The following is a 26,538-nucleotide window of genomic DNA, read 5'->3' on the forward strand; positions in this document are numbered from 1 at the left end:
TAATTTAAAAGCCTCAAAAATAACAAGCAATATGTTTTTTTTAAAACATGTTGTAGACACAATCGTCTATTATACAATATACACTGTACACAGTAGAGCTTGGGCAGCTGGGGTGGCAAGATGAGAGGGGAAGGGGAAGGTTAGGATGGGAAATGTTTTTATATAAAGCCAGATCTGAGTTGAAATGCTGTGTCACTTAGAAAAGAGAACTGCTAGAGGAAAAAAAAATTCATATGCTCATCATTGCCCCCTAAAATCCTAAACTGAAAAAGGCATGGGGGAGATGAATACCAAGGAAAAGAAGAAGGGAGCAATTAAATAAAACTTCTTTAAAGCACACACATACACAGTGTTCATCATCTGAAGTACAGAGTATAAGGCAACGTTCTCCATAGAAAAAGTGGAGCAGGGAGGAGTCTGAGGGCATCTGACCTTTGAAGGAGGAAGCTGGAATGTCTGGAGGAGTGCCATGGTGGGGTTGGGCAGTGGAGTGGAGGTGCGTGCCAGTGGGAGGCTGGGTACGAGGTCCCAGGGTGTCCCTAGTGAGTAGAGGGGCCAGGGAGGCACACCGGGAGGAGAGCATGACAAGATGGGACTCCGGCAGTGTTGGGAGTGTCAGGAGTGGGGCGGGGCAGGGCTCACTTTGCTCCTTGAAGGAGTGAAATGCATGTTTTTCCTTTGGAAATAGGGTTCCCATGCGTCCTAGTTTAGAACGTCTCAATGGGCATGGCCAGCATCCATGGTCTGGGTAGGCCAGGAGCTCTTGGTGAGAAGAGGAGGGCCAGGGCAGAAGGAAGCGATCTGAGCCCCCTCCTGTGGGGACACAGGTGCAGAACAGGACGAGGTGAGGACAGCTGTGGGTGCCGTCTGCCGGGGCCCAGGCCGCACAGACGAGGGATTGCATCTTCAAGGTCTCCCACTTCAGTCACTCTTACAAGTTCTTCGTGACCAGGTGGGTCTTGTAATGCTTGGTAAGGTGATCACTCCTCATGAAGCGCTTCTGACACTGGGTGCACTCGAAGCGTTTGTCCCCTGGAAGAGGAGATGACGGTCACCCACACAGCCCCTGTGGAGCCACCCCAAAAAGGAGGAACACATGTGACAGGCTCTTAGTAAATAAAGCCAACTGGTTTTGTCTCCACGCTCTGTCTACATCCTGTCTACATCCCGCTTACAGGTTTCCTCCCTGTGATCTGTTGATCTATTCTTTGATCAATTGTCACTTTTCTGATCCACAGATCAAGTGCACTTTGTTCTAGTCCTGGTCTCACTGTGCTTGAGCAGCTGCATCTCACACCTCAGGATGTGTGTCCCCTTGTGGGGAAACCCTGCACTGCCCTCTAGTCTTGTCAGCTCTGAGAAGACACACTGGCCCAGACTAGGTCAGCTAATCTACTAGTTGTTTTTCCACTTCGGCGGGAGAGTGGGGGGGTCTCACCTACCCAGGAGCCACCAGGACAGGGGTCTAACCCATGGGAGCAATCACCACAACTGTTTGTAAAGCACCACACAGCAATCACCAAGAAAACGTCAGATGACAGATGAATGTTTTTCTATAGTTTTGTATTTCTCTGTCCCAGCACACTAAAACATTTACCTATGATATCAAACCTGTGGTATCAAAAACAGAATTGCCTAGGATATAAAAAAGATAAAGCAACTAAAGGAAAGTCAATAGGGACGTGACAGCAAGAGAGTGGCATGGGACAGTGTGGTGCCTTATCTGTGCTTATTAACAGCTCTGCAGAAATGGCAGAGGTTATGTGATACAATCACATGCTTTGAGGACATTGTGATACAGACATGGCTTGAAAGAACTCTCCAGGAAGTTTGGTAGTCTTACTAAATATGGTGGGAGTGATGAGGCACAGAGGGCAACGGCAAGGGTGCAGCAGGAGGCTGACCTGTGTGCGTACGAGCATGCCTTTGGAGCTCATCGCTTCTTGTGAACCTCTTCCCACAGAAGAACCAGTTGCAGACAAAGGGCCGCTCGCCAGTGTGCAGGCGCACGTGGGCTCGCAGCAAAGACGTCTTCCGGAAGGTCTTGCCGCAGTCAGGGATGTGGCACACATGCTTCTTCTTGCCCTGCTCTCCAGACCTGAGAATGGGTTGACAGTGGGGGTTGAAGAGACAGGAAGTAGGGAGGGAGGAGACAGAACAGGATATGGGGGTCAGGGTGCAGAGCATAGAACAGGCAGGAAACAAATGGTGTGAAGCCACCAGCTCCCTCTGCATTTAGGCCCCCTCAAAGCCCTGGGCAACTGTCCCAAGGCGGGGCATAGGGAACAGCACACATACCAGGCTGTTAGTTTGATCCCAATTGTTGAATTACCTCTTTTCGCCATCCTTGCAGTTGGGACACGTGCAGGCCATGCGGCGCCGCTTCTCCCCGGGCTGGGCCTCTCCCGCCAGGGCCTGCTCCATCTGCAGCTGGATCTGGGTGGGGCTCAGCCCACTGATGGTGAGGTTGTTTCCAGAAACATTTTGCACTGTCAGCTGCTGCTGCCCTGTAGGAAGGACAGAGAAGGATACAACTCAGAACAGGAAGCCTGAAACCTCAGATCAATCCATCAGGGCAGGGAATACTTTTTTGAGCCTATTGGACATCTCAGACAGATTCATAATTGCTACCCAGGTTCAGGGTCAGTTAGTTCTCTGAACCATTACACTTCACAGGCAGCATTTACTTAAAGATATTGTTTATATGATTTTAGTTGGGAAGTAATTTTATTTTTTTGCTAGTCCAGAGGCTTGAACTCAGGGCCTGAGCACTGTCCTTGGGCTTTCTCAGGCTAGAACTCTATCACTTGAGCCACAACACCATTTCTGGCTTTTTCTACATATGTAGTACTGAGGAATTGAACCCGGGTCTTCACGCATGCTAGGCAAGCACTCTACCACTAGGCCAAACTCCTGGCCCGGACACCTGTCTTTCTCAGAAGCCCTCTTGACTTCTTTTACCTGGAGTTTCCCTGGAACATCTGTCTTTGTTCTGGACCCAAACCATTTACATAATCAATATGAAACTTGGAAAGTTTTCCTGAGCATATCTATTGTTTTCTCCATCCTATTCAAGGTCTGCGGTTGTCAGACGGAGGTAAGACAACACATGACTTACCCTATCCCATAGCACTACTGTAAGGACTATGTGGGAAGATATACTTGGGCCTACCCTTGGGCTTGCCCAGTTCCCACATTCTGGGCACAAAGCTCTGCTGCCACCACCTTGGCCATAGGCCTTCTCTCACCGCCCGTGTTGGTGATGGTGACAGGTACACCCTGGACCTGGACACCATTAATGTTGATGGTCTGCATGGCCTGGGCAGCTGCCGCCAGCTGTGCAGCATTCAGACTGATGATGCTTCCAGCAGGTGCAATCTTTGGCAGGGGACGCTCTTTTCGGAGAATTGCAGCAGAATGCTTTTTGCTGGTCCCACTCAGATGGTGAGCTCGGGGCATGGGGCTGCTACAGGTTGTGGTTGAGGTGGCTACAGCTGTTGCTGGGGGGCTGTCCTGAACGAGGACTGTCTGCACCTCTCCAGAAGGTGTTCGGATATAGACCTGAAAGGGCAAAAAGAAGTGAGTGTCTGCTCCCTGGATGGGGAGAGCTAGACTTCTGCCAACCCCAATTCCTTCAATGTGCCCAAACCTACGTTAATACACTTCTAATGTTCACCAAGAGCCACTAAGTTGGCTGTGGAACCGAAACCTTTATTTACTTAGCATAGAAAAATACAATTGCCAAGTCCCAGAACTGGAAAATGAGATGGCAGCACACCATGAATGATCATCAACTAACAATGGCTGAGTCACAAGTTAAAAGAAACAATTTCTCTCCAAAACAACGGAGCAAAAAGGGAAAAGTATCATTGTTGGTGAGATAGCAGACAGATATTCACTTACACATTAGGAATGGGCCGCCTTTGCTATGGGGAAATTTGAGAATATGGATCAAAAACATTACACACCTGCTATAAGAGCCTGCGGGGGCAGTACTGGGAGTATAGTTCAGGGGTATCGTTCTTGCCTAGCATGGGCACATCTCTAGGCTTAATCCAAAGCACCCCCAAAGAGCCTGTGTAAGGTAGGTCTTTGAGTGGGAGGCATGAGAAGGGTATCTGGGAGGAGGACAACAGCAGCAAACTGGCAGAGGTGTGCCCACAGGACTGGTTACACTGGGAGAGACTGATCTAGAAAAATCAGTGAAGAATAATGGGAGTGAGGTCCCCTGACAGAGAAGGGAGTTACAAATACAGAAGGGAAAAAGCTAGAGTGAACCCTGTGGCATCAGACAGAATTAGGGACACTGGTGGAAAGTCAGGGATTTCAATACATAGAAATATAGGTGAGAATGTGAACCTGTATATGTCTGTGTATGCTCTGTGTCTTATTTGTACTTCTTAGCTATAACCACCAAGAAGGCCTTAGCATCTAAACCCCCTGCTCTGCTAATGGGAACTAGGACTCCTTGGGGACAGAGCCGATTTTCAGGGTTAGAGCAGGGAAAATACCAGAACAACTGCTGTTTTGGGAAGAAAGGAGATGCTCATAGCATGGTAAGATTGCAAAGACATAAATTGGGGGCCAGGAGCATGGCCTAGTGGTATAGTGTTCGCCTAGCATGCACGAAGTCCTGGGTTCAATTCCCCAGAACCACATACACAGTGGCAGAATGCTAACCTGGAGAAAAAAGTGTCCAAGGACCGTACCCAGGCCCTGAGTTCAAGCGCCAGGACTGGCAAAACAAAAAAAACAAACGAACAAACAAAAAACCATAAACTGGCTTGAAGGGGCTTATATGAATACCAAAATAATTATATTAACCCACATAATTCCTTGAATAAAATGGGAATCCCTGAGTCTATAAGGAACAATAAATGAATGAGAAAAAGAATGTTCAAATTTTAAAGCTCCTATTACAATGTACAATAAGAGGAATCAGGACTCCAAAGAGAAATGGAGTTGGTTTAAAGTCATGGCTGGAAAGATACAAGTAATGAGATTCTTACACAAGCTTCAGCCTTTAGAACATGCTAAAAGAACTTGTCACAAGATCACCTTTGGGGATAGGGTGTGGCTCAAGTGGTAGACTAACCTGCATGAGACCCTGAGTGTAAACCCTAGTACTGCCAAAAGCAATAAGACCATCTACCATATGGTCTTATTTATTCAAAAATGTTCAGAATTAGGCAGCAAAGATGCAGAAATCGGCCGAGGGGAGAGAAATGGAGAAAAATGGGTAAATCAGACACTGTGGCATGGCCATACTGTACTAGAAATAGGCTCAAAGTCACTGAAATGTACACTTTAATAGGGCAAGTTTTATGGCCTATCAGTATCTTGCTTGAGCTGAGTGAAGGGGGTAAGGAGGAGGACAGGCTTATGTCAAAGGGAAATAGGAGCAAACCAGAAGGAGTTGCAAAAATGGCCAGGTAGAACAACAAAATGTCAACTTATAACCCGAAGTATGAAATAATTATACATTAGTACATACAAATAGGAATAAATGAGAAAGGCAAATTCTCCTTCAGAGGAATTCCAAATAACACGTAAGCATCTTCTAAGATGTACGGCCTAATTCCCACCTGGGTCCCAGGGAGTAAGTACTCCCGAAGAACAGAGGAAATAGGAAAAATCTCAACTTGCAGTGAAGATACCAGGCAAATGATTACCAGGAGTGTTCTGTTTTCCTAATAATCATGTGAGGGACATGCTTGCCCTTTATAAAACCTTACTCTTTACAAAAACCTCTTACTTTCTTAGTCACTTAGTAATCACCATGGAATCTAGGAAAGACTGACTGGAACATTTTTATGAAAAGGGACTGAAACAACCTCTGGGAAAAAAAAAAAAATGGAGCCGCCTCAGGACAGACCTTCTACCAGTCCTTCTTTATCCTGACCAGTGATGATAACTTCTTGGAATTCCTCTCAAATAAGTACTGGGTCTTCATGCATGCTAGGCAAGCACTTTACTACTAGGCCAAGCTCCTAGCCAAAATTATTGTTATTTTTTATATCCATAGAGAAGTATATTGTTTTTGAGACAGGGTTTTCCTACATAGTAGGCCTTGAACTCATAATCCTTCTGCTTTGTCTCTGGAGTGCTAGGAATGTAGATGTCTACCACGATGCTCTGCTTAACATTTTCCTTTTTCTTTCTTTCTTTCCTTTTTTTTTGTCAGTCATGGGGCTTCAGCTCAAAGCTACTGCCCTACTGCTTGAACCACAGTGCCACTTCTAGTTTTCTGGTGATCAATTGGAGAGAAGAGTCTCACAGACTTTTTAGTGCCTGGGCTGGCTTTTGAACCAAGATCCTCAGATCTCAGCCTCCAGAGTAGCTAGAATTATAGGTGTGAGCTACCGCTACATTTTTCGGTTTCTTTTTAAAGGCTAGATAAAATTTTAGGCTTTGTATTCCTGGGCCTGGGCGTTGTCCCAGAGCTCTTCAGCTCTAGGCTACCACCCAATCCTAGAGCCAAGCCCCACTTCCCATTTTCTAGAAGTTAATTGGAGATAAGAGTCTCAGGTCCTTTTGTGCTGGGGCTGGCTTTGAACCTTGATCCTCAGATCTCACCCTCCAGAGTAGCTAGGATTACAGGCATGAGCCACCAGATGCCCAACTATTTTTTAAGTGGGGGGCTGGGAATGCAGCATCATGGTAGGGTGCTTGCCTTAGTATGCATGAAGCCTGGGTTTGATTCTTTAGTACCATATAAACAAAAACAGCTGGAAGTGGTAGAGTGCTCAAGTGGTAGAGTGCTAACCTTGAGCAAAAAGAAGCTCAGGGACAGTGTCCAGGCCCTGAGTTCAAGCCCTCGGTCTGGCAAAGAAAAAGAAAAGTGGGGACCAGATTTCTCCTGAAGGCTAAAGACTACCAAACTCTGATACAAACTCTGTGCATATACTTTACCCACTTTCAGGAATTTATTTTACTACAAAATGACATTGTTTAGATATACAGTTAACAAGGCATTACTTGTATGATTGTTCAACTTTCAACACACTGGAATAAACAGACTAGGTAATTATTTAAAAATAATATTATAGTTAAATTTTTATATGTCTGTATTATTATTCCCTTAAGAAGACCTGGTTTAAGTCTTGTCCCCTTCGACCTCAAGAAGGAAGGCGACACTGCTGGGGTCTGCACACACGAACAGGTATCACTCAGAATATCAATGATAATGGGACTTCATGTAGTGTAATGAGTTGTAAAATAATCAAAGCTGGGCACCAGTGGCTCACACCTGTAACTCTAACTACTCAGGAGGCTGAGATCTAAGGATCAGGTTTGAACAGCCTGGGCAAGAACATCCATCAAACTCTTACCTCCAAGTAATTACCAAAAAGTCAGAAGTAGAACTGTGGTTCAAGTCTTAGAGAACTAGCCTTGGGCAAAAAGAGCTCAAGGACAATGCTCAGGCCCAGTGTTCAAGCCCTAGGACTAAGATCACAAAATAAAATAAAATAAAAGAGGATCACCGGTGGTTCACACCTTTAATCCTAGTTACTCAGGAGGCTTAGATCTGTGATGACAGGTCTTAAGAATTACAGTCTGAGACAAGCCTGGGTAGACAAATCCAAGAAACTCAATAACCAGCAAAAAACTGGGCTAGAGGCTGACTAAAGTGATAGAATATCAGCCATGAGTTCAAGCTCTAGTACTAGCAAAAAACAAACAAAAACAAAACAAAAAAACAATTACCTGGCAATATGTACTTTGCCACCATCTGGTGGCATTCCTGTATAGGCCTCTAACTTCCTCTTGTGTGAGTTCTATGTCTCCAGCTTAAGGTCAAGGGCACTTCTCCAGTCCAGAGCTCACATACAACCTCTTGTCACTTCTTACTTTATAGATAACCTAACTACAATCTCTAGCATTTAAAAAGCATAGCCAAAATTTATTCTAAATCAATTTAGCCTAAATGTTCTGCTATAATAAGCTACTTCTCTCTATTGCTTCTCTTGTCATTAATAAGGATCAGAAATTTTCTCATGTCTTACTTTACATCAAATTCTATGGTTCTTACTGGGATTTCTTCATTCTGCTACTATGCTGAGTAATTCTATAATTAAAAAATGAACTTTATTAATAAAATATATACTCTGCTATCAATTAATCCCCCCCAGACATTCCATAAAAGAACAAGCCAGGTGCTTGTGGCTCACACTTATAACCTATCTCTTCAGAAAGTTGAGATCTGAGACTTGATTTCAAAGCCAGCATGGGCAGAAAAGTTAAAGTTAGATTCTATCCCCAATCAGCCAGCAAAAAAAAACTGGCTCAAAATGGAAGAGTGCCAACTGAGTGAAGAAATTCACTGAAAACATAAGATACTGAGTTTAAGCCCCCATACTATAACAGGAAAAAAAAGAAAAAAACACCACCACCTAACCTATATTTAAATTTCATCTGATTTCTACTTAGTCTAAGATCTGAAAAGAGTCCATATATCAAGTAGAAATAGCTACTTCATGCCTGCCTCCAATGATTCTGATTCCAACACCCAGGTCAAATCTGGAGTTGATTGCCTTCATCTTCAAAAGCAAGCCAACAGGTAACCAGAGGGAGAGAGGGAGGCAGGGCAGAAGAGTTACCTGAGTAGGTGTAGACTCAGTTGTCTGTATCTGAAAGTTCTGAGAGGGCTTCTGAGGGACGGTGGGGAGGGTGGCAGATGCAGCCTGCACCACTCGCAGTGCCTGCTGGGGAATCTGCACAACCTGCTGCTGTTCAGCCTTGGGTGGCACCACTTGCACCTGCTGGACCACAGCTGGCTGGCCCCCACCTGGGCTTTGAACAATCAGCAGGTTGTTTCCTGCCTGGATGATGTTGTCTGCTGTAGTCTCAATAAGCACCGTTTCCACCTGCTCAGCTACAGCCACTGGCGGCTGGGAGACAGGAAGGCTCTTCTTCCTGACTTTCTTATTAGTCTTTGACAGAGGTGCAGGAGGGCTCTCGGTCAGGAGCTGAGTGGCAGCTGCTGTATCGCTGGCATTCATCAGGTTGTTGACAGGCAGCGTGAGTGTCACATTGCCACTTCCACCTGTCAGCTTCACCACATTGGCCCCACTCTGCACCGGGGTGGTGGATGTACTGGACTTCTGGACAGGGGCTGGCTTGATGGGGACAGGCTTGTGGCTGGATGGTGAGGGGGTGATGATGGCTTGGTTTGTGCCAGGGATGATCTGAATCTGATTGGTGAGATTGGGCTGCACCTGGATGGTCTGGGAACTGCTTGCCTGAATCTGAGGGACTGTCTGGTACTGGATATTTGTGTTAGATCGAGTCCCTTTGTTGATCATGGTGGGATTCTGGATAGCAAAAACCAGCTGGCCTCCAGGATAGGAGGTACTTAGCTGTGAGCCCTGAATCTGCAGTATGTTTCCTTTGGAGGACAAGATGCCAAAGCTATTCTTGCTGGGGCTGAGGGGCAGAGGGGCAGGTTTGATAGGGACCAGTTTCCTCGGTGTGGGCTGGGGTGGAGCAGGAGGTGTCACCGCAGCTTCAACTGCCGGTGGGCCAATTTTGCTACATGTTGCAGCAAGCAGAGCCAAGGGGGATGGCTGAGAGTCCTGAAAAAAACATCAAAAGGAAGGAGTGAGACTGAAGCCTGTGACCAGCCAACCTCTCTTTCCCACAACATCCCCCACCCCAGACACAGACACACAGACATACACACAGTAGCTCCTGCTTCTCCATGAGGCTAAGGGAGAAAACATGAGAAATGATTTTCTCTGAAAGGGAACTCTCCAGAAGCAGCCCCTGACCGGGCTGAACTAACAGTGCCAGCCAGCTCTTCCTCCTGTTGACCCTCTGTTAGCAGGGACAGTGCTGCAGCTGAGGTCTCAAATGGGGTTCTATGAACCCACCATACATAATTAGTGGGGAAAGGAATTGAACAGGAAAGACAGACACCTTCATATGTTTTCTAGGGATGGTGATTATGTTCCCTGGACTGCAGAGGGCTGTTCTGGAGGCAACAGTGACAGGGCAGGTTCTAGCAGGACTGCTGAACTTAACTCAGGTTTTTCTACCTGACCACTGTGGCACATTAAGCAAATGACTATTGCTTCTTGCTACAGAAAACATGGACAACAGAACCTTCCCAAGATTCATGTCCTAGGATGTTTACTAAGATAGTGGAATGGGTTTTCTAAGTGTGGTGAATGTTGTTCGAGCAGTCTGCCCTCCACGCCCACTGCCTACTTGCCTGGGTGGTGGCGGCTGGCTGCAGGTAGTCGCTGGGACTGACAGCAGCAGTGGCAGCCATGCTCGTCTGTGGATCTGTAGGAAGAAAAGATATGGATTAACACAAAAGACAGAGAGCAGAAAAGATCCCAAGGCTAGTTTACTTATGGTACTGGGGTTTGAACTCAAGGCCTTGGGTTTGCTTGGAAGATACTCTACTACTTGAACCATGCCCCCACCCTTATTGCTGTTTCTCTGCAAGAGATTAACAGCCTTTATCCCATGTCTCCACTTTAGGGTGGAAGCTAAGTACCTGTCAGCAGACCTCTTCTGCTCAGACTTTTTTTTTTCCCTGCCAGTCCTGGGCTTGAGCTCAGGGCCTGAGCACTGTCCTTGGACTTTCTCAAGGCTAGAGCTCTACCACTTGAGCCTCAGCACCACTTCTGGCCTTTTTTCTATTTATGTGGTAACGAGGAATTGAATCCAGGTCTTCGTGCATGCTAGGCAAACACTTTACCACTAGGCCAAACTCCCGGTCCTTTGCTCACACTTGTTTCTAAGCCTGTCTATGAATTCAAAGGAGCAACTGTTCTCTTGTACTTTGTGTGTGTGTGTGTGTGTGGTGGTACTGGGGTTTTGAACTCAGGGCCTTGAGTTTGCTATGTAAGTATGCTACCACTTGAACCACATCTCCATTTTCTCTGGTTATTTGGAAAATGGGGGAGGGATGAGTCTAGTGAATTTTTCTTCCCAGGCTTGTGCTCAGCTGCCATACTCTGGATCTCAACTTTGAGCAGCTGGGATTACAAGCATGAGTTGCTGGCAACTAGCTTTAGTAATTTCCTTTTAAAACTGAACATCTACCAAAGATCACTGGGGACTGTTCTTTAACCACATCCTACACATTGTAGGGCCCGTGTGTGTTTATATGCACAGCCCTACAGCGTTGGGGCTAATTAGGACAGCTCTGTTCTGTACATTCAACTTAAAATACATCTGTGCAAAGGGAAAGGCAACAACAGCTTTTCAGAAGCAGTGAAGGCCTGTGTCACTGCAGAGTAGGCGTACAAGGGGCCCAGAGAGTCAAGTCTATACAACAAATACCTTCCAAGAATGTTGCTGATTTGAGTTTTACTGGCATCGTAATTTAACTTAGTTTTGTATTGTTTGGTCTCACTTTGTAGTAGCCCAAGCCGGTCTCAAACCCTCTGTCACAGACTCCCAAGTGCTGAGATTGAAAATAGGCATGACTACCCCTGGCTTTAGTTTAAAGTTCATGTAAAATTAAGTAAAATTTAATACTTTAATGAGCTAATGAAAGTTACCCCAAAACACTTTTTTTTTTCCCCCCCAGTCCTGGGGTTGAACTCAGGGCCTGGGCACTGTTCTTGGACACTATTTGCTCAAGGCTAGGACTCTGCCACTTGAGCCATAGCACAACTTCCAGCTGTTTCTTTATGTGTGGTTCTGGGGAATTGAACCCCAGGCTTCATGCATGCTAGGTGAGCACAGTACCACTAGGCCACACTCCTGGCCCCAAAACACCTTTTCTTTTGGAGCAATGTTGTTCAAACTGTTAAAACATGAGCCACAGTTATAAAAATAATTTATTCGGTGGCTTAGGACATAAGTTAGTAATACTTGGGGTGTCTGTGTGTTTTGTTTTGCCTGTCCTAGGCTTCAGCTCAGGGCCTGAGCAATGTCCTTAGGCTTTCTCTACCACTTAAGCCACAGCACACTTCTGGTGTGCTACCAAGGAATCAAACCCGGGTCTTCATGCATGCTAGGCAAGCACTCTACCACTAGGCCAAACTCCTGGTCCCAGTAATGAGTATTTGTTTAGCAAGCACAATCCCAGCAACACACACACGTTTTCACACACAGTAATCAAAATAACTTCAAGACCTAGCATATATGCATGTATGTACTCATGCACACACATGTGTGTATAACGAATTTCTTTCCTGTGCTCATACAAAAAAAGTTGCACGGTGGCTCATGCCTGTAATCCTAGCTACTCAGGAGGTTGAGATCTGAGTATCTAGGTTCAAAGCCAGTCAGGACACTAAAGAACCTGAGACTCTTATCTCTAATTAACCACTAGAAAACCGAAAGTGGGGCTGTGGCCTTGAGCTGAAGAGCTCAGGGACAGCACCATGGCCCAGAGTTCAATCCCCATGACCCACAAAAAAAAAAGAAAAAAAGAAAAGTTGCCTGAAATAAGGCTGAAAAAGTGGTTCAAGTGGTACAGTATCTGCCTTCCAAGCAAGTATGAAACCCTGAAATCAAACCCAGTAGTAGTACTAGAAAATTTAAAAAAGTTTCCTGAAATAAAATTTGTACTTATTACATACAATGTGATAGATTTTGAAAATTTTCTGCTTTATTTAAAAAATGCTGATTGTAGGAAGTGGCATTATGGCTCCAGGGGTAGGGCGGTAGCCTTGAGCTGAAGAGATCCAGGGACAACACCCAGGCCCAGAGTTCAAGCCCCATGACAAACAAAAATAAATAAATTAAAAAAAAAATTTTAAATGCTGATCGTGACCCATTAAATTGGTTTTATACTCATCTGGCTGAAAAATACAGCTTTAGTCTATTCACTACCAAAATCTGAGAAAAGTACAAAGATCTAGAAAGGAGGTTGAACTTGCAAATGTCATAGAACTGCAAACAACAGGTGTACTGGGGTCAAAGAGACCTTAGAAAACTGGTTGGCGAAATAGTAAGAGTACAAGGCTTCAGAATTTCAGTTCTAAGTAAGACTTTTGACTGTGGGTCCATCAACTAGTGTGGTGGTCAGGCGTGTCTCTGGGATTTATAGCTCCTCTAAAACAGACATCATCCTCAAGGTTTCTGTGAGGCTCCAGTCACTTACTCAAAAACATCAAGCACAAGATCTGGCATATGGTGGATAATCAATATATGGCAATATAAAGTTTAGTAAATACTGCACTAGGGTCAAAAAAACAAGAACAGAGCTGGGCATGGTGGCTCACACCTGGAATCCTAGCTACTCAGGAGGCTGAGATATGAGGATCGCGGTTCAAAGCCAGCCTGGGCCCTAAAAACCCTAAAGATCAATTAATCACTAGAAAACCTGAAAGTGACAGAATGCCACAGTGGCTCAAGGGGTAGGGTGGTAGCCTTGAGCTGAAGAGCTCATGAACAGCACCCAGGCCCAGTTCAAGCCCCACAACTGAAGAAACAATAGGGCCAGCAATGGTGGTTCATGCCTATAATCCTAGCTACTCAGGAGGCTGAGACCTGCGGCTCCTGATTCAAAGCCAGCCTGGGAAGCAAAGCCCATGAGACTCTTATCTCCAATTAACCACCAGAAAACCCGAAGTGGCACTGTGGCTCAAAGTGGTAGAGTGCTAGCCTTGAGCAAAAGAGCTCAGGGACAGCACCTAAAGCCCTGAATTTAAGCATACAACCAAAAAACAAAACAACAACATCAAAATAAAGACAAAAGACAAGGCCAGTTATCAGTGGATCACACCTATAATCATAGCTTCTCAAGAGGCTGAGATCGAAGTCAGCCTAAGCAGGAAAGTCTGCAGAACTCTTTATCTCAATTAACCACCAGAAAACCAGAAGTGGTTCTGTGGCTCAAAGTGGTAGAGTGCTAGCCTTGACCACAAAAGTTCAGGCCCCAGCCTAGGACCAGCATGCATAAATAAAAAACAAGAGGACAGCTTAACAGTGCTTCTGATATAAGAACAAAACAAAATGAAAATCAGTAATTTTTGACTCAAAGGGCTAAATTAGAACCAGTAGAATCAACATATGATTGCTAAAGAAGCTACTACAATTTTGGACTGCATTTCTAAAAACTCAATTATAGAACCAAGAGAAATCAGTCCCAGTATATTCTGCATACAGCCCATGAGAGTCAGATTGTGTGTGTATATAGGGGCATTTCCAAAGGGGAATTTTCAACTGGAGCTGATTCAGAGGAAAGCAGCAGTGATTGTGACCAGGGTCCCTGGATGGGGACATTCACCAGGGTGACATCAGCACAGATGTTGCAAAGATTTCAGTTTCACTTAAGATAACTTTTAAGAGATGGGATCAATTGCCTTTGGGGGTAATAGTCTCTCTCTCTCTCTGGACCTGGTTAACCAAAGGAAGGGTGTATGTTTCTGTTACAGATGAGATAGGAAATTAAAGCAAGATTTTTATACTTTTTGGGGGACTGGGTGGATCTAGCTCAGAGTATGGCACTTGTCTAACATGTGCAAAGACCTAGAACTGATGCCCAGCACCACACAAAGAAAAAAGAAGAAAGATTTTTACATTTTTCATGTTGCTGAGAAACACAAGAGATAAGGGCTGACAGGGCTGGAGAGGCAAATGAGGCCTCCCAGGAGACTCTCTGGAACTCTCAAGTTCTCAGGTAAACTTGGTCAGTGACTCTCCGTCAAACACCACCCTATGTTATGAAATGGAGGGATGCAGAACAAGACAGATTAGAAATGAAATGAAAACTGACCCAGAACTTTCTAATTATCTTTCTTTCCCCTATGGCAGTCATTAATTACCCTAGACTCAAAATGTTTAGAGACACTGCTGGGCGCTGGGCTTCTTCAGTTAAATTAAAGCAGAATCTACTGAGGCAAGCTGTAGACTGCAGGCTTCCATGCTGCGCTATTTCAGTTTGCTTTCATTTTCCTCCCCAGCTGGTTCTGAACTACTCTTCCAGATACTAAAGCACTCTAAGGATATCTCCTAGTGTAATTCAAAACTTTATAGTTCCCTGGGCTGCAGACCTGAACAGTCAGAACAGAAAATGTCCCTGACATGGCAGAATTATGTATGTCCTGGAAAACCATTGAGAAAAGAGAAAGGAAAAGAAGAACTTCCAGCTACTTTTTAGGAATGAAAGTGTTTAAGGAGAGATAGCCAGATATGTAACTGCATGATTATGATCAAAGGTCCCTTGTATCCTCATAACGTTGAAGCCTTTTTATTTAAAATGTGTAATGTGAATATAAATTGTACTTTTCCTTCATACTATTCAAAACATAGCTAAGTGGTATTTGAAAGATGGACTCAGGCATAGTTATGTAATAATTTTATATTATTTCCACCATTTTAACAGTATCATTTGCTTTTAGCAGCAATGTACTTTTGATTGTGAAAAACTATGTTTAGCAACATTGATAAGATTGCCATATATGGGCTGGGAGTTTGGCCTAGTGGTAGAGTACATGCACAAAGACCTGGGTTTGATTCCTCAGTACCACATACATAGAAAAAGAAAACACTGATGTCTTTCAAAGTTGTATTATTTAGAGACTTGTCATTAATTCAAGTTGGCTAAAATCTCCCCAATAGTCCCTAGGCTGATGAAGTTTTACAGTGATTTTCTATAAAAGCAATAGCAGTACATCTCTTAAACCCCAAGAAAAACTTCTAAGGGTGTAGAACAAGGCTTGACAGTAGCATGGACAAGGGTACCAGGTGTCTAATGGACCATACCTGAATTTCCTTTCCCTATATTAGAAACCAACTGAACCTCTCAAGACTGACAGAAAAGCATCTATCTAGTCTCCTGGCTCTCATCCTCCACCTGCACTGCTTATTCTCTAGCACAGGCCCCTCTTCCTCTCTCCTAGGCCAAATGTGGTGTGGACTCTGCAAGCTTCTCCCTACTTTTGCCCTACACTGCTGGCTGTTCCTGCGCAGGTCCCATTAACCTCCTTACTGCTAAACCATATCTCCACTGAAATTCACATGGATTCTCACTTCTTCCCTTTGTATTCCTTTTTTTTTCTGTCAGCTGTGAGACCTGAATTCAGGACCTGATCTCTTTTGTTCAAGGTTAGCACTCTACCACTTTGAGCCACAGTGCAATTTCCAGTTTTCTGTAGTTAGAGATAAGAGTCTCAACGACTTTCCTGCCTGAGCTGGCTTTGAATTGCAATCCCTCAAATCTCAGCCTCCTGAGAAGCTAAGATTACAGGTATAAGCCATTAGTGCTTGGTTATGGATTCCTTTCCTTGTCGCCCCTAAAAACGTGCTTTTCCCCCCCCACCACGCCCCTCCCTGCCCCACAACATTCTACCCACAGTGACTGTAGGCACCACTCTCATGGCATCAGGTTCCTTCTGCAGACTGACAGCTCCAAGGTCTCTCCTCTGTATAATGGCCCAGTACACCCAGCTATGTGGACCTCTATTTGGACTGGCCAGACACTCCCAACCTTGAACATTCCCTCCTATAGTTACTCATCCCCAGCTTGAGGCCTCCTTCCAGACTCTAACAGAGCCCTTATCCCTGTTGCTACCCTTCCCTCTTTAGAGAATTTTGCCTTCCTTTATCCTTTTAGGTCTCAGGTTTTTTGTGGTTTCTTTTTTTCTCCAGTAAAATGTATTAACAGTGATGATGTTATAGAGATGTCATATCCTGAGATGAGATGAAGTCCTTTGGTAAAATACCATTCATTACAATCATTATGGGCCTCATGTGGGTGAAGAAGCTTGCTTCCCAAGGTCGACTATGTCTTTATTGAACTGCTTGAAAGAGGCTCAGTTCCCAGCACAGGAACACCTCCAAAGACTTTACCCTGAAAATATCTGGTTAACAGTAATCTCTCTTCTGGTATTTTCAATCACAAGAGAAACGTGATTAGGATCTTCATGGTAGATCAACAAATCCTAATGATTTTACCTCATGAAAAATCTGCCTTCTACTCACAGCTCCCAGTTCCAAGGTCACTATCCTAACCTAAGCCATCTGCAACCTCCAGAATGGCTCTAGCCTCTGGTCTCTGCATGCCTCCACAATCTAGCTTGAAGAATCTAGGTAAAACTAAAGACCCATCTGCCACTCCCCTGATTAAGTCCCACAATAGTTTCCAGATGACACAGTTCAAAAAGCCAGACTTGGTGCCTTCTTCCCCACTCCTCCAACTCTCACAAGATATACTTGGTGTTTTTTAATCGGGGAGTTAAAACATGCCACATTCCTACTTGAAACTGGGAACAGGCTTTCTCCCATTTGTCTGGTCATTTATAACACCTTCAGAGCTTGTTTATAACTCTCACTCTGAAAGTCCAAGTCTTGTATAGGTGACTTTTCTATGTGCCCATGAATACACCCCATGGCACTCTTCATAGTACTGACTCTACCACAGGACACAGAGTGTGTCTCTGCCAGGAGGGATATTTATTTCTATGGGCTCTCACACTAGAAATGTCACTAGAATACACACCCTCCTTGTTGGAGAAGGATCCTAGGGCCTTGCACATAAGAAGCAAGTAATCTACCACTAACACCTCTAGCCCAAAACACCACTCAGATACAGGGAGAGGGAGAGGAAAGGGGCCCACAGAAATACCCCAACAGTAGGCTTTAGGAATTTTTCTCTGTGGGAGAGAATGTGGCTCAAATTCCATACCCAAGCTTTCAGAATACTCCGTTTGTTTTGCCTCCTGTGTTCCTACCATCTTGGCTATGGCTTCTTTGGCCCTTTGCTATGGTATTTCCCCTGGAGGAATTTCACTCTGTGCAAACAGGCCTTCTGTTGGCTATTTTGGTCAGCTCAGTGGGCCAGAAGCCAACAAAGCAATTTCTAAGCCCAGACATTCCCAGTTGCCCAGCCTGGAAGCACTCAGGACTGCTGAGAGGGGAAAGCAAACCACCACAGCTGGTTTTAGAGAACGAAGATGGACCTTGAGGGAAGCTGACAGGCTGAGATTCAGCTTGGATCAAGGAGGGAACAGCAACCTGGGTGGAGAAAAACTCCAAACTACTCTAAACTGCTGAACATTTTAAAAGCAAATCTCTAGCAATCACAATGGCTATTAGAAACAAGGCCCAGTAGGATAAATTTAGTTAATTGTAATTGCCCCAGGCCAAAGTGGAAAGAGGAAAGTGAGTAGGAACAAAGATCCATCTCTGCTCACTGCTCCCCCCAATATTTTGATCCTCTATATTCTGATCTTATAACTCAGTCCATGACCCTTATTTATGTCCAAGTTAAAATGCCCTCCATTACTTTTCTCCTTTTCAAATATGACTCCTTACTGTCCTACATGGGCAGTTTTTGTCACATAATGGTTCAACTTAACTGCTCAACTTTATAATCATATGAAAGCATACCCATACAACCACTGACTGGTTTCCCATTTTTCAGCACAGTATTTGGTAACTTACACGAGCTATCCACTACTTTACTATAAAACAGGCTTTGTGTTAGATGGTCTTGTCCACTATTGGCTGATTGCAAGCTCCACTTTGATTTGCATTTGCTTTTAGAGTTACTAGACTGAGTTATGCCTCCAGTCTTTTGGGTTTTTTTTTTTTGCCAGTCCTGGGGCTTGAACTCAGGGCCTGGGCACTGTCATTGGGCTTTCTCAAGGTTAGAGCTCTACCACTTGAGCCACAGCACCACTTCCAGCTTTTACTGTGTAAATGGTATCGAGGAATTGAAACTGGGTCTTTGTGCATGCTAGGCAAGCACCACTCTACCACTAGGCCACCTCCCAACCCTGCACTAGCTATTTTTTAATATTTTTTTTCGCCAGTCCTGGGCTTGAGCTCAGGGCCTGAGCACTGTCCTTGGACTTTCTCAAGGCTAGAGCTCTACCACTTCAGCCTCAGCTCCACTTCCGGCTTTTTTCTATGTATGTGGTACCCAGGAATTGAACCTGGGTCTTCGTGCATGCTAGGCAAGCACTCTACCACTAGGCCAAACTCCTGTCCCAACTAGCTATTTTTTAGATAGGGTTTTTCTTCATACCCAGAGACACACCTGGACTGTGATCCATTATTTTTGTTTCACACTGTAGCTGTGAGGATAGGCACATGTCACCATATTATCTAGCTTATTTTCCTTGAGAAGGATTCCCATGGTCTTTTCTGCTTGGGCTTACCTAGAACTGTTACCCTTCTGATCTTGGCCTCCCAAGTAGCCAGGATTACTGACTTGAGCCCTAAATAGTGCTCCTAGTATCTCCAGTTCTGTGCCTCCTTCTACATTCTTTCCTTGTAGCAGATGCTAATTCCATCGTGGTCGCTCAACCCTAAAACGTTTAGACTTCATGTAACACTAAACACCTAGATTCCAAATATATACCAAATGTGACTGTTTTACAACCTGTCATCATCCAGGTCCGTGTCCCTATCATCTCTCTCATAGATAAGAAAGCTGCCTCTGGGAATCTGACCATGATCCTAACAATTCTCATTATGTACCAAGCATCAGTGAAATATTATTCCTCTACTCAGAGGCACCTAATATCTCATATTCCTTTCAGTCAAAGTCCCCCATCATGACATAGGACTCTAGGTGAGCTGGCTCCATGACCTCTCTGATTCACCTTTCACTCTCCCTTACTGCTCTAGCCTTGTTGGTCTCCCTGCTATTCCAGAACGTATCAGGTGTGGCTCCTTGTCGGGAGTTTTTAACTTAATTCTTTTGTCTGCTTGAGTTCTCTCACACACTTTCAGGCTTGTTGCCTTCTCACTGAGATTACGCTATTTAATCTGCCCTCTCCCACACGTTTCCTGTTTCTATTTTTATCCTTAATACTTCTCTAATAAATACCTAGAGATTATTTATGTACTGCCTCACCAAAAATGTGAGTTTCCTAAAGGAAAGGACTTCTGCCTTACCGATGAACCTTCCAGGACCTGGCACATGGCAGGTGGTTCATATGCCTGTTGAAGAAATGCAAGAATGAATATTACCCCTGGTCTGTCTCCACTCTGAGTTCCTCTGCCAAAAAGATGATGCTTTTTCATTTGCCCTAGGCTAGGGACCAGCTACTGGAATAGTACTGACTTCATTTCCCCTGAAAAAAGAGGGATGGCTTATCACTGATTCTCTTTGAAGACAAGGAAATATTCTGGTCTATTATTTCTTTTTCTTTTTTGCCAGTCTTGGCACTTGAACTCAGCACCTGAACACTGTCCCTGAGCTTCTTTTTGCTCAAGGCTAACATTCTATAATTTCAACTACAGTGCCACTTCCAGCTTTTCTTCTTCTTTTCTTTCTGGTCGTGGGGCTTGAACTCTGGACCTGAGCACTGTCCCTGAGCTCTTCAGCTCAAGGCTGCCACCCTAACCCTACAGCCACAGCCTCACTTCTGGTTTTCTAGTGGTTAATTGGAGATAAGAGTCTCACAGGGAGTTTAGTGCCTGGGCTGGCTTTGAACCATGATCCTCAGATCTCAGCCTCCTGAACAGCTAGGATTATAGGCATGAACCACCACACCTGGCATTTCTTCCAGCTTTTTTGTTCAGGTGGTAAGGAATCAAACCCAGGGCTTCATGAATGCAAGACAAGCACACTTTGCTAAGCTACACTGTCAGCCCTCTGATCTATTTTTTTCTTAAACTGATCTGAAATTAAGTCTGGGAAAACTAAATGTTGACTATTGGAAGAAATGACTCACTTCTAGTCACACTGCCCTTCTTAAGAGTTCACTTTGTGATTTCACTAAATCCCACAAGAGAGATGACAACTCCACAGAAGAGGTTCTAGAAAGACATTTAGAAATGTGAAAGTTAGCTGGGTGTGGTGACTCACACCTGAGAATCAAGGTTCAAAGCCAGCCTGGGCACAAAAGGACCTGAGACTCTTATCTCCAATTGACCTCTAGAAAACAGGAAGTGGGGCTTGGCTCAAGGGTAGGGGGGTAGCCTTGAGCTGAAGAGCTCTGGGACAGCACCCAGGCGGAGTTCAAGCCCCATGTCCACCACACCACACCCCCAGGAGAAAAAAAATGTGCAAGCTACTGACAGTTGGCTCCTTCTGAGCCACTTTCACATTGAAAGGCCACTTAATGGCTTAAATCAACACATAGGAGCAAACTTTGGTCCCAGAGCACTTAGCATCAGTCACTCATGCTAAACCTCTGCACTGCAATGTGGTAGCTTCCAGCTGGCATAGCAGACATTTCTGTTGTTGAAACAATATGCAGCTAAGAGGAATGGCATATCCAACAAGAGATTCCAATGGCTGGACCTGTAAGCATGCCTGTCTTGTGATGTAAGCAGTCTTGACATTTTAGCACACTGAGATACACTAAGATGGAATACTCTGCCTGTTTATAGCCTCTTGCTACTGCAAAGCTTATCTCCCCAAAGCATCTCCCTGAAGCCTACTCTAATGAGAGGCACTGTGATTCCTGTGCCAGTGGCAGCCACAGAGAACAGAGCAAGAACACATCCTTAGGGCCAGAAGCATAGCCTAGTGGTACAGAAAAAAAAGAAAGAAAAGAACACACCCTTGATGAAGTGAAAGCCCAGCTTCACCCAAGCTGCTAATACTGACCCTGAACTTATACTACGCTCTTCTCCAGTATCCCACAAAGCACTAGAAGAACGCTTTCCATTTCAGAATCTGCTAACTAGACAAATCCACTCATACCACCTATAAGCATTTCTTCAAGAGCAATCTCCAATTCCACGCTTAGTCTGAAAAATGCCCTTGAGTTAGAAATGTCCCACAGTTTTACCTTCTTCATTTACCTTTCCACTCAGCTACAAAAATAACGGGACTTCTACCTTAAAGTACTACAAGAAAGCTGTTGGCCAAAAGCTATACATACCAATAATAGAGAAATAGCATTTTAGTGAAAAAAGGCTGGGAAGAAGGGAGGGAGGGAGAGGGATAGGGAGGGGGGGAAGGGAGAAGAAAGGGGGAGGGGGGAAAGGGAGAAGAAAGGGAGAGGGGGGAAAGGGAAAAAGGGAGAGAGGGGGAGTGAGGGAGAGAGGGAGAGGGAGGGACAGACAGACAGACACACACACACACACAAAGACAGAGACCTTCCTCCTTTTGTTGTAACAAGGCTTTGGGGGGGGAGTGTAACACAAATATTTTGTTAGTATTCAAAACAAAAGCAAAACAAAAACACTAAGTCCACTCTGTAAGACACACATTTCTCAAACCCAGAAATATACTTTTGTGGTTCAGTTTAGAGGTAGTGTTCCTGGTTTGTTTGTTTTTGAGACAGAGTTTTACTATGCAGCCCAAGCTGGTCTCAAACTCTATATTGTCCCATATCATGGCTAGTCTGTAGTCCTGTTCTAGAATATACTGGGAAGAAGTTCACAAATCCTTAAGGTGTCCAAAGGAACACTTCAGATATACCATCCAATGAACTTATTAATTAAAAAAAAAAAAAGCTGGATGCGGTAGCTTACACACTAGCTACTGAGGAGGCTGAGATCTGAGGATCAAGGTTCAAAGCCAGACAGGGCACAAAAGGACCAGAGACTCTCCAATTAACTTTTAGAAAACAGGAAGTGGGCCTTGGCTCAAGGGTAGGGTGGTAGCCTTGAGCTGAAGAGCTCAGGGACAGTGCCCAGGCCAAGTTCAAGCCCATGACCCACCAAAAAGAAAAAAAAAAAAAAAAAAAGCCAAAAGCCCAGCCCAGTACTAGTGGCTTATGTCTGTGATCCTAGCTACTTAGGAGGCAGAGATCTGAGGATAACAGTTTGAAGCCAGCCCAGGCAGAAAAATCCATGGGACTCTTATTTACAATTTACTAGCAAATAGCCAGAAGTAGATGTGTGGCTCAAACGGTAGAGTGCCAATCTTGAATGAAAAAGCCAAGTAAGAGCGAGAGGCTAAGTTCAAGCCCACTCCCCACCTCCCCAAAATACCAACCTTACAGAAAATGTATTCTCTAGTTTACAAGAATAACCAATTAATCCTTCAAACTGAGCTCTGTTCCATTACATCTCTAAAATTTCTGATATTTCTCCATAAACCTTTAAAGAACTGATTTTTCTGCCTCTTTCATTCTGGAACCACTGTCCATTTGATACTAAATGTTCAGTATTTGACATCAGTGCTTTCAATTTATGCATATACAGAGAACAGGAGTAAAAATAACTTAGAAAAAGAGCATGCCACATGGGAGTGGACAAGATCTAGAGGCTAAGGTCTTAGATTGCTAAGCCTAAGTCTATACTAGTGTCAACTGCATGGCTGCAATAAGATTAGTAAGTCCTAAGGGCTGTTTGTGCAATACCTGCTTAAAGTAAGCTTGGGAATTGTGACATACTTACTGCAAAGGACAGTTCACTGTTTGATACAAGAGACCTTACAACTTCTCTAAAATGCTATTAGCCACCAAAACTTATAAGTTAAAAGTCTGTGGCCAGAGGCATGGCTCAAATGGTAAAGTGCTAGTAGAGCAAGCAGAGCCAAGTAAGCTTGAAATCCTGAGTTCAAATCCTAGTACAAAAAAAAGGGGGAAGAAGAAAGTTTGAAAAAAAAAAATGTAGTTCAAGCCAAGATATCAAAGTCAACTACCCTACCTGCTGGAATGCCATGAGGTTCTGACCCAGACATCTTCCAAAATAGCTCTCTCCGCTTTGACAGGCCTCCAGAGGCCCACACTTTGACTAGAATCTGGGGGAGAGGGGTAGTGGCTAGTCTATTTGCTGTCCACAGGAATGCCAAACTCTTCCTCCTGGATCCAAGTCTCCCTGCAGGGCAATCAGAGGGATCCAATTATGAACAATCTCTACTTGAGTCTTCTTGGCAGAGTCTATATCCTCAGCAGCTCAGCTCAGGGCTCCTAATCATGTCATGATAGTCGATAGCTTTTTTTTTTTTGATGGAAGTTGTTTTAACCGGAGAGGTTAAGCCCCTGTACAACCAAAGTAGAACTACAATAAAGAAATTTACCAATCTCCTCTCCCCAACCCCTTCAGCCGATAAGAAATCATTTCCAACAGATGTGTTAATAATTTTCTGACTTCTCCCCTTTGTCACAGGAATTTAAAACCAAACAAGACAATGCAGTTATATTTTCACTACTACAGATGTGTATTAGTAACTGAAATTACTGTGGTGGCCCTGGCTCTGCCATCATTCCCTTTGTGACCTGTGAAGTGGCCAACACTCAAAACTTTCTAACCCTAAATATCTTACCCAAAGTACCACTCAAAGCCACACACCTGTGCTAAACACTGTAATCCTGGATACTCAGAAGGCTGAGAGCTGAGGATCACTGTTCTGAGCTAGTCAGGGCAGAAAAGTCAGTAAGTCTATCTCTAATTAATTTTCACACACACACAAAGCCAGAAGGAGCTGTGACTCAAGTGACAGAGTGCTGGCCTTGAGAAAAAAGAAAACAAAAAAACAACAAAAAAACCCCCTTAAGGGACAGGAAGGGAGGAAGGGTGAACAAATGCAATCATGCTATTCAGTATACACATGTGGAAAATGACCTATGTAACTTGTAGGCAGTGATGGGAGGGGGAAACTAGGAGAAGGGGTGACAGTGTCCAAATAAAGAAATGTATTGGTTACATTTCTGACTTACAAAATGGTAACCCCTTTGTACAACACCACAGTAAAACTGTATTTTTAAAAAACCTAAGGACAGTGTCCAAGTCCTAAATTCAGGCCCCAGCACACACACACACGCAGCGACTGGGCATGACAGGAATTGGGAATAAAAATCCAAGAACGCAGTGAGGACAGGTTTCTCCATTGCCACTGAGAAGGATGGTAAACCAAGAAGCAAGGAGAAGGCGGCTGACCAGCCTGAAATCAGCGAAGGGGAGGCGTGCGGAGTGGACGGAGGAAGAAGCCAAGCACTTCTTTTATTTCTTGGTCATCTCCGGGGCGGCCCCCGGGCTGCGGGGTTTCAGAGGTCTCCCCGAGGGACACCAGGACACAGCGAGGCGCCGGGCCCACAAGTTCTCGGGCTTCTCGAGGTTCGACGGGCCGGTCGCTGCCTCGCCGGAGACGTCAGGGCCCGAGTGCAAGCCCTGAAGAGCGGTTTGGGCCCACTGCCTCCCGGGACTGGGATGCTCGGTGAGCGCGTGCAAGTCCACGCCCGCCGGTACCCAGCTGGCTGGCACCGCCCCGTCCTCTCCCGACGCCCGAGGACCCCTCCAGAGAGGCATCCGGGCACCCCTGAGGGGACGCCTGAGGAGCGGCCGCCATTCCTCCCGGCTGACAACCTGAGGGGTGCCAGGCTCGCCCCGGTGCCCGCTCCTCACGCCGGCCCCGGAAGCGCCTCCCTCCCGCCCAGCGGGCTCCGAGGGGGCGGGGAGTCGAACGCCCCCTTCCGGGTGCCTCCGCCCGGCTCACCAGCCGCGCTCCTCCTCCAGGCGGGAATCCTCCCTCCCCCGCCCCTCCCGTAGTCGGGCCCCGGTGCCAGGCCCAGCCCCAAGGGGGAACCCTCGGCTCCGGCCTCCCCTCCCCGTGGCCTCTGCCCGTCTTCCCGACCCTTGAGGTCTAGGAAGACCCCGCCGGCAGAGGCCGGGACCCACCGCTCATTACGACATCTTCCTCCCTGGCCTCCGACGCCTCCGCCGCCACCGAGAGCCTGACACCGCCCGCCTAGCACCCGCCAATCCCGGAGCCCGCCACTGCCCGAGCGACGGCAGCGTTGACCAATGAGCGTTCTGGACACTGGGGACCGACAGCCCGACTGACTAATCAAGGAAAGGCATCTAGAGCGACATTGGTTAGGCCAATAGGGCTGTAAGACGTCACTGATGGACGGTAGGGCCCACCAACCGGAAATATATTGGGGAAATGAGCGACGTATTCGCTGGCCAATTGGCTGGAAGCAAAGTCCCGCCTACCAGGTAGTTGATAGACAGCAACAGGAAGCTGGATGGGGTGGGCTCAACTGAGGAGTGTTTCTCTATTGGTAGCGGTTGACCTTCCACCCACCTCTAACCCAGAAGATAAGTGATAGATCTGCCCTCAAGCCAATCAGCAGTCCTTAGGGTGAGGCCTATAAAATACATATACATTGCGCCTGGCGCTTGGTCTTGCCCAGGTGAGGCCGGGCGCTCCTTGTTCCCTGACTCTGCCGTCGGCCTCCACTCAGCCTCGTCCTCGGGGAGTGGAAAGCCACACAGGTCGTCCTTTTACCTGGCTCCTCGCCGTCATCGCCTTGGGACCGTGAGACCCTGGAGCCCACGTCGTAACGGGAGCTGGGGGTTACGTGGCGCCTCTGCGAGGGAGAGGGTTGGCTTGGATCGGTCCAGGCTCCTCTTCATGTCCCTCCCCGCCCCCCCGGTGATGGCGGAGACCCCGTTAGCCCACAGCCCACCGGCAGGGGCTCTGGAACCCTCTAGGAGCAGGTTCTCGGGGCGCCTCCCCTAAGCAGATTTGATTCTTTGGGGGCGTGCCTAGAATCAGCATTTGACAGGTGCCGTGAGTGCGCCGGATGGGGTTCGAGAATCCTCGGCAGGCAGGCACCACCTAGGTAGGTTCATCTTTCTCGTACACAGACCTGGCTTCCCGGACGCGCGGGCCAGGGAATCCGCACTGGCGGCCCCTCAGCCGGGGCTGGAAACCTCCAAGCTCCACCCTGCCGCCAGCCTTTAGACCCCGAAACTCTGCCCTTTGGG

General features: G+C 45.9%; 1 protein-coding gene across 4 annotated transcripts; it reads right to left on the reverse strand.

The window, feature by feature from the left end:
• Nucleotides 1-314: 314 nt before the first annotated feature.
• Sp2 (Sp2 transcription factor) lies at nucleotides 315-26,140 on the reverse strand. 4 transcript variants are annotated; one of them, XM_090350708.1, is made up of 8 exons: nucleotides 25,444-25,508; nucleotides 23,473-23,643; nucleotides 10,214-10,287; nucleotides 8,601-9,575; nucleotides 3,249-3,561; nucleotides 2,333-2,507; nucleotides 1,905-2,098; nucleotides 315-1,032 (listed from the first exon to the last, which is right to left on the reverse strand). In XM_090350708.1, exons 1-8 carry the CDS (start codon nucleotides 25,448-25,450, stop codon nucleotides 932-934), a joined length of 2,010 nt encoding a protein of 669 aa, XP_090206834.1. In that variant the 5' UTR covers nucleotides 25,451-25,508; the 3' UTR covers nucleotides 315-931. The 4 variants fall into 4 exon arrangements, with proteins under 4 accessions (XP_090206834.1, XP_090206835.1, XP_090206837.1 ...); XM_090350709.1 differs by lacking the exon at nucleotides 25,444-25,508 and adding an exon at nucleotides 24,118-24,247; XM_090350711.1 differs by lacking the exons at nucleotides 23,473-23,643; nucleotides 25,444-25,508 and adding an exon at nucleotides 26,057-26,140.
• Between the last annotated feature and the right edge of the window lie 398 nt (nucleotides 26,141-26,538).

Source organism: Megascapheus bottae, chromosome 17 (genome assembly GCF_031878675.1).
Source record: "Megascapheus bottae isolate mThoBot1 chromosome 17, mThoBot2.hap1, whole genome shotgun sequence".
In the NCBI taxonomy this organism is placed as follows: domain Eukaryota; kingdom Metazoa; phylum Chordata; class Mammalia; order Rodentia; family Geomyidae; genus Megascapheus; species Megascapheus bottae.